This window comes from Cyprinodon variegatus, unplaced genomic scaffold, assembly GCF_000732505.1.
Source record: "Cyprinodon variegatus isolate N-32 unplaced genomic scaffold, C_variegatus-1.0 Scaffold249, whole genome shotgun sequence".
NCBI lineage: Eukaryota > Metazoa > Chordata > Actinopteri > Cyprinodontiformes > Cyprinodontidae > Cyprinodon > Cyprinodon variegatus.
Genome location: NW_015150702.1, coordinates 637,455 through 645,056, shown reverse-complemented (window position 1 = coordinate 645,056; position 7,602 = coordinate 637,455). Strand labels below are relative to the sequence as shown.

General features: G+C 39.6%; 1 protein-coding gene across 1 annotated transcript in view; it reads left to right on the top strand.

Moving 5' to 3' along the window:
* Window positions 1–7,602, top strand: part of ltn1 (listerin E3 ubiquitin protein ligase 1) — a 27,285-nt gene that overhangs the window by 8,929 nt on the left and 10,754 nt on the right. Inside the window, exons 8-26 of the mRNA XM_015382112.1 lie at window positions 331–521; window positions 604–751; window positions 838–1,095; window positions 1,208–1,489; window positions 1,652–1,861; window positions 1,943–1,984; window positions 2,071–2,260; window positions 2,350–2,589; window positions 2,668–2,821; window positions 2,922–3,072; window positions 3,608–3,818; window positions 3,930–4,086; window positions 4,160–4,273; window positions 4,370–4,497; window positions 4,588–4,723; window positions 5,061–5,205; window positions 6,724–6,937; window positions 7,158–7,395; window positions 7,572–7,601. Coding sequence (XP_015237598.1) covers window positions 331–521; window positions 604–751; window positions 838–1,095; window positions 1,208–1,489; window positions 1,652–1,861; window positions 1,943–1,984; window positions 2,071–2,260; window positions 2,350–2,589; window positions 2,668–2,821; window positions 2,922–3,072; window positions 3,608–3,818; window positions 3,930–4,086; window positions 4,160–4,273; window positions 4,370–4,497; window positions 4,588–4,723; window positions 5,061–5,205; window positions 6,724–6,937; window positions 7,158–7,395; window positions 7,572–7,601 — 3,239 coding nt within the window. The remainder of the gene's footprint in view (window positions 1–330; window positions 522–603; window positions 752–837; window positions 1,096–1,207; window positions 1,490–1,651; window positions 1,862–1,942; window positions 1,985–2,070; window positions 2,261–2,349; window positions 2,590–2,667; window positions 2,822–2,921; window positions 3,073–3,607; window positions 3,819–3,929; window positions 4,087–4,159; window positions 4,274–4,369; window positions 4,498–4,587; window positions 4,724–5,060; window positions 5,206–6,723; window positions 6,938–7,157; window positions 7,396–7,571; window position 7,602) is intronic.

The following is a 7,602-nucleotide window of genomic DNA, read 5'->3' as shown; positions in this document are numbered from 1 at the left end:
ACTTTTGGCAAGATAGTGTATCTTCCTTAATGAGGTGAGAGATGGACAGCTGCTTTAAAAAACAAACAACTCTGACACAGAGCTAATAGTTACAGCCCATTCTTTTCCTAAGAAAGTAGGATAAAATCACTGTATTTTTTTAAACTTGACATCATATTGAAATTATTTAAGAATTAATTATTATTAACTTAACAAGTTACGTATAATTACGATGTATAAAACTTCAGGGCTCTATCATTGTGTTATTTCTTTTTTCCATCACGATGCATATCATTTTTTTTTCTCGGCTGTAGTTTTATACTGTGTATATTTTTAAACTTTATATTTCAGGATTGTTGGACACATGTTAATGCCAAAAAGGGCTTTCTCCCTAAACTCTGGGCTCTGTTAAAAGAAGGGGGTAAAGGCATGGCTAAAGGACTCCATCCAAATCTAATGCCTCTACTCAGTAAATTGCCACAGGAAGTCACCGATCCTAACATGGACTTCTACACTAATTTCTATGCTGCGTTCCTGCAAGGGTAACTTCTTTTTGTATTTATATGTGAAATACTACATAAAATCATTACAGAAAAAGACAATCCCTGTTTTTCTCTTTGTCAGTCTGTCTAGCGAGCGTGCAGTGACGAGCCCGTCGGAAAGTGCGGTCATCGTGACCTCTTTTGTCGAGTGCTTGAGGTACTGCATACTGCAGAACATGGGAGAGGAGCAATCTCAGGAGAAAATAAGGAACATGCTAATTTCCCAGCAGGTGAGATCATATACTGTCCCGTCTAATTCCTCCAACACATCATTTTCTAACCTCCAGATGTTTCCTTTGGTGTTCGATCTTTGCAGCTCCTACCTTTAATAGAAAAGGCTGTTAGAGATCCTTCCCTCCAGAATGGGCCTCTCTTCCTGCTGGTCACTGACATGCTTGTTTCCTGGGAGAAGAGAGCGGGTTTACACGGTGAACACGAGGAGATTAGCAGCAAGGATCTCTTCAAGATACTCTTGACAGACTTCTGGGAGGAACTCTGTCTCATGTGTGTTCGATGTGTTGACAATGAGGATGTGGATGCTCAGACTTTGGAAGGTGTAGCCACTTTGCTGCAGGTGAGTTTCCTTACAATACTTTAGAAAAATGTAGATGAAATATTTTGGAAATAAGAATATTGCCAGTATGTGGAGGCCTTTTGACATTCTTTGTCCTCTTGCTTCTCTCCAGGTCATGCGTTATCCTGAGAGAGTGAGCAGAAAACAAACCCAGAAGAAAAAATCTGTCAGGCTGTGTCTCTCAAAGAACGAGGAGGATGAGAAATCAGTAATTCAGGAGGAGGAAGTTGAAAAGCTCTCGCAGACGGCGTCCCTACAGACAGAGCATTTTGAGGATGCTGTTTGCCAGCTGGCGCAGCTGTGCCTGGTGCATGTGAATGAGAAAAACTCTGAGAAACATCTTGTTTTTCTGGCCCAACTTCTGCAGTCTTTTCACACGCCAAGGATCTTCAGTGTAAGTCAAAGAACTATTTTCACTTTTCTATATTTCTGTTTTGTAGACTAAAAAAAGATCATACAATGTCTTTTTTTATATATTGAGCAGCTTTGATTTCCGTCTGTTTAGATAAAATTAAATTCAACTCTTATCATAATATTTGTATTTCACTCATCTCAGACCTTACTTGAATTTGATGAAGACGAACCTGGAGATGATAAATGGAGGAAAGAGAAGAACCCAGCGGTTCGGTTCCTGTTGAAGCGGGTGGTCGTGTGGCTCGCTGAGATGGGGTGCAACAATACGGAGCACTTGGTGGAGATGGTTTTCAGCTCACTCTGCTGCTGCAGCCTGGAGGAGACCACACACATTCTCAATCACATCACCACGGTAACTGCATCCTCATTCGTTTGAGGTCCAGCTACAGTTTTATTACCGTTTTCTCTAAAGGTTGGTGTCTCTTCTTTCTAGATGGGTTTGCAGTGGGGAGTTATCCTGCAAATTATTCAGAGGGTGAATATAATTCTGTTTCTATCAAACTTAAATTAGTTAGTTTACTCGTAGAAATCGCTTTTTTGACTGTTTTCTGATTTTTAAAGGCATGTAAAGATTCTGAGGCTCGCACAAGCTGCAGGGAATGGCTGAAAGGTTCACTTCTTGGTGAGCAGCTGTTGGGACTGACCGAAGAGCTGTGCAAGGTCGGACGAAGCTCTGTGTCTTCCACAACTCAGACAAGCAACCCAAGCTGGACGCTCATTAGTCTTGTTCTCTCTCAAAACAGCAACAGTGGTAAATACAGTCTCTGATATTGCCTAAAGTTTTTGTCTGTTTGACAAAACAGTTGATATATCTAAAATTTTGTTGTTTTGTGCTCTCAGAGTCTTTGATAGGGGAGGTGTACATGGAGAAAATGTTAGAGAAGCTCCACACCACTCTGTCTGAGGCGAAGAGTCTGTCTGACGCTGGCAACATGGAGCCACTTATCTCCTTCATCTGCGACGTGGCTTCGTCTTTCTTCTCCTCCGTACAGGACTGCCTTCTGCTCCTCTCTGCTGAGGAGCTCCTGCTGACAGTCTTCAAGCTGACCGCTCAAGATCAAAGACACACTCACTTATCTGGTAGGCACACACCTTTCAGAAAATGCCTGATTAAACTTTGGGAGAAAGAACTAATATGTGTTCCTCACGCTTTGGCAGAATCACTGTTGGAAAAGCTGAAGAACGTGTGTGTAGCTGGGGTCAAGTCACTGGTGCAACACTGTGAATGTGACGTCAGGGAAGGCGGGTTCCTGCACAGTGCTGCCCTCTGGGTCATGAAGCAGCTGCTTAGCATATCTATGGATATTCAAAGGTAAATCTTAGCTGTTCTTGTATCCCTAATTAGTTTGAAACATCTTTCAAATTTTAAAGAAGTCCGTATGTTGTTAAAAATGATTCCTTTTTTGATTTAGTTTGCAGGTTCTTGTCGGAGCTGTCCAAAGCTTGGTGGAAACAATCCTTTCTGTCGGGGGCCAGGCTACCTCTATTCTCAGCCAATTTTTTACCCATTTGACACCGAGCCAGACTGAGTGGACCAGAATCAGACACGCCCTGTCTCCGCAGGTCAGCAAGCCGATGCTTGACCTTTGGAACCATACCAGGCTTATAAAATAAATGTTTTAAGGAGCTCTTGCAAAAGTAATCCTACCCCTGAAACATTTTCCGATGTTGTCACATTAGAACAACAAACTTCAGAAATTAACATCATTCCTGATCTAAAGGACGAGCAGTTTGGGTTAAAAGGGCCAGTTGCAGCTCAGAGAGCAACAGACCAAATAGGTTTAAGATAAAAAAATAAAAAATATTTTTTTAGCTAATATTTTGAATCCCGTGACATACTGCATTGGTGTCCTTTTAATTATATTACCCTACACAGCAGAAACTGATCCGAAATTATAAAAATGTAAATAAAACAATCAAAGAGGAAGTTTTTATACAATAAATATCTAATAAAGTGCATTGAAATGTGTCCCTTTCAGGTGATGGGGGGGGAAAAAAAAAAAAAAAGTTTGAGGTGTAGGAATACTTGAGGAGGCCCTATAAAAAGAAAACATTCAGCATTCATGTTATATTTCTTCTTTCCTCCTGTTGTCTTCAGTGGGTCAAATCTCCTTTACTGTCCAGCCGTCACAGAGGAGTCTGTGAAAAACCCACCAAGGACATGTGGAAGTTGAAGGATTCAAACAGGCTGCCGGCTCACCTCTGCGTCTGTGCTGTCTTGGGAAGAGTGACGCAGACTGCTGCAGCTTCACCTTGTGACCAGATGGAGGCGCCGCGTCCTTCATTCCTCCCAAACCTTAAGGACGCAGGTAAACGCTGAGTCTCCATTAAGAAGGGGCTCTTTTTTTTCTAAATGCATCTCATTCGTCACCTCTTAAGCATTAATGATGCTTTTATGTTTAAATGGTATAATTTAACAGTTTCAGAACTGCTGTATGCACTGCAGTGGTGTAAGGAGCTTGACTACCGACCCGCGGTAGCATCTGGGTATCACAACCTGCTGGCTGAATGGGGGCTATTGGATGGACTCCATGGCAAAGTTCCAGTGAATTCTCTGCTAGAGACCCTTTACTTAAGGTGAGAATTATCTGTTTTATTTTCTGTTTTTAAACATAATCTGATTAAATTTGTCTTCTTTTGCAACCATCAGGTCAGTGACCGAGGGAGGTTTGTGGTCTCTGACTCTGGAGAACTACATCCTCACCCACAATTTGGCAGCCACTCACAGAAGAGCTCTTAATAGACTTTACGACAGCGCAGATAGGTCAGTTTTTATAATTATTTTAAATATTTATTTTGCTTCCACATTCTGACATCTAAAGTTGTAAATCCTTTCTTTTAAAAGTATACATTGCTTTAGTCTTTTCCCAGTTTCTCTGAGCAAACTAAGCACGCTCCAGGTACTCTGCCCTCTGATGTCCAAAGAAGACAGAGAAACTCTGATTGCCTTGGCAACTGCTGGAATAGTCAACTGGCAAGAAAATGAAAGTGAGACGCCTCTAGAAACACACTTATTACAGGAATCCATACATTCTTGATTTATATATGCAATTACTGATGTTTGGCTGTTTGTTTCAGGTGTTTATGGCTGTCTGGCAGTGCTGCTGTGCTGTCTTAACGGCAACACACCAGTAGAAGAGGAGGTCATTCAGGCTATCCTCACCACTATCATGGAATGGAGAAACAGCAGGGAGGATTGGTTCCTCTTTAGCTGGTAATGGAGTTACTCTAAGCAAGCTATTTGTTGGGTTTATAAACACCCCCACTGACATGTCTGAGCAATTTCACTAAGATTATTGCTAAGTTAACAGTCCAGGGTTTTGAAGCCTTTGCACAAACAAGGGGATCTGCAGCATGTATTGCAAAAAAACAAGTTTGATCTAAAGATTTCATGATGTGGCCCACGGACTGTGTTGCCTTTGTTTGGATTTATCTCAGAGAATGCTCTCAGAAGGCTGGTGAAGTCCAAGCCCCGATGTGTCAATTGTTTGGGGGTCGTCATGGATCAGTTCATCTCCTGTTTGTAAACAAGCTGAATCTGTGTATTCCAGTGATCTTTCTGAAACAACATCTGAACAGCTGAACCTCAACGTGGAGATGATCCGATTCTTGTCTTGGCTGGTGAGCCGTTGTCCAGCTGTCCTTGGTGGAAACCAGTGGGACTTTTTACTCTGCTCCATGTTGGCCTGGTTGGAGGTGAGACCAAGCTCCCAAAAAGTGCTATATGACCTTTATGAGAATAGATGCAAATATTATTTTTGGATATTCCTTTACTTTTTCCACATTTTGTCATTTTACAACCATTTATTTCTATGTATTTCTATTCTAATCCATGTATTTTTTATATAATTTTAAATGATCAGAAAACCCAAGTTGGGAAAAGTGTACATCCTCATTGTGTTCATTTTTGCGCTGATCATAATATACTACCTTCTCCCACTGAATGTCTAGTATCTCTCCACTCTTTCAGAGCATCTTGCAGTGGCCATAATAGTGATAAATATTGCTAGATTATGTCAGTTGCAGTTTGTCGCTGTATTTTCTTCTATTTGTCTTCCTGCAGCATTATCTTTTTTTGCACGGTCCTCCAACCATCTAATTATTAGCATGTAAAGAAATCAAGTTCATAACAATTGGATTAGTTTTGCCTGAAATTTTTTATCCCTCTAAAAGTTATTTGTAACATGAATATCGACAACACTTATAATGCAATGACAATATATTCCCTGTATTTTGCACAGCTCTAATAAGTCTACTTTTAAAAGTTTCTCTGCTCTGAGCTGCTTTGTTTTTTTTGTTTTTTTTTTTACTTATTTCAGTTGTTGCCTGTCTGCTGTGCTCCTTGTTCTTTGTGATGCTGTTTTTTTTCAGTAAGCAAACCACAGAGGACTTTCACAGAACAGCAAATGGTGGCACTGGATTTTGTTTTAGGGGTATTAGACTAAAGAGGGCAGAATGAAAATGCATCAGCCAATATTTACCTGTTTCTGTTGGGGTATAGCAATTCATTAATAAAGTTGATTAATTGGATTATTTGTTTATAGATATTTTTTCAAACAAATTGGAATTTTTTTTTCTTCTGCCAATCCACTCGCTAGGCTTCCACAGCTCAGAGTGACATCAGCTCATCACTGTTCTTAGATGTGTTCTAATAACTAATAAACTAATTAACTATTGGATCCACGAGCTGCAAACATTTAATCTTTTTTTTTTTCTTCTTTTTGCTTTGAAACTTGATTATTTTCCAATCTTGTTTCACATTTTATTGCCCTTTAAATTAAGACATGTTCTGTGGCATGATTGAAATCAAAGCTAATTTTTTTAAAGCAAAATAAGTCATTTCGTATTTTTAGTGATGAAAAAATAAGCAATTAATTTGATTTGGTAGGAAAAAAAGCCACTCGGATTTTTAAGCCACATCATTAGTTTCTATATGTTTGTTTTTGTAAATAAAGGTTAAAAAATACAAGTTAATTTTCTTTGCAATAAAAAAAAGATATGTACTTCTTTGGCCTATAAATAAAATTGATTAAAGTTTGTGATTAAGACAAATTGTTTTTTAATGAAATTGTAAACTCTGCTGTTGAGGAGGGGGATAAAAATTATGACAAAACTCAATATTATTTTTGGCTTCTTTTTAGGCACCATATAAAAAAATAAATAAAAAAAAAAATCATATTAACTTGGTTTTCCTTCTTTTTTATCCACTCCCAGACGGCCAGTGAGAATGTGAGCAGCCTTTGGAACCCTTGGGTCCAGCTGTTTGTGTGCGAGAACTCCAGGTTGATCGTAACTCTGAACCAGTTCTTCACGTCGTCGTCTTCTGAAGAACTGGAGAAGCTGCCAGCAGAGCTGGCTGGTGAATGGAAAGACTTCTTCGTAGAGGGAATCTACAACCTCCTGTTACCCTTGCCGGTTAAAATCACTGGTAAGTGTGTGAGGTTGATCATGGCGAATAATTGTAGTTCCTCTTTAAAAATAATTGATTGCTTTTAACTTTCTCTAAGCATTTTTAGGTTTATTATTTACATTTTTTAAATAACTACAAACTACCCTTTTGTTTTTATATATGTGTGTATATCTTTAGCACTAGTCTTTATTTTATTGTTTAAACTGACTCTTTATTTTTGTTGTTGTGGTTTAAACAGAGGCCTTTCCTGAACCGGATGACCCTGTGTTCCCCATGGCTGTTCTGCAGTCGCTTTGTTTGGCTCTGACCTACATTCCAGTGCAGCAGCTAAACCAAAATGCTTTGCCACCACGATTCATCGCCGACCAGAAGACGAACCTGCCGGAGTCTCTGCAGACGCTTTTGAACACCCTGTGTCCCCTGCTGCTGTTTAAGGCCAGACCTTTGCAGATAACTGTTCACCACATGCTGGAAAAGTAAAGGTTTCTCTTTCTTACAGTGAAAAGTTTGATTCTGTCTGAAAAGTGACATAAAGAGTCAAATCTCTAGAGTTAAAATGTGAAAAAAAAGAAAGTTGAATGTGTCGAAGCCTTTTTATTCATGTTAGCTGAATTATAGCAGACATTGTTAAACGACTTTGTTATCAATACAGGGTGATGCCACAGCTGCCTGAGTGTGACGGG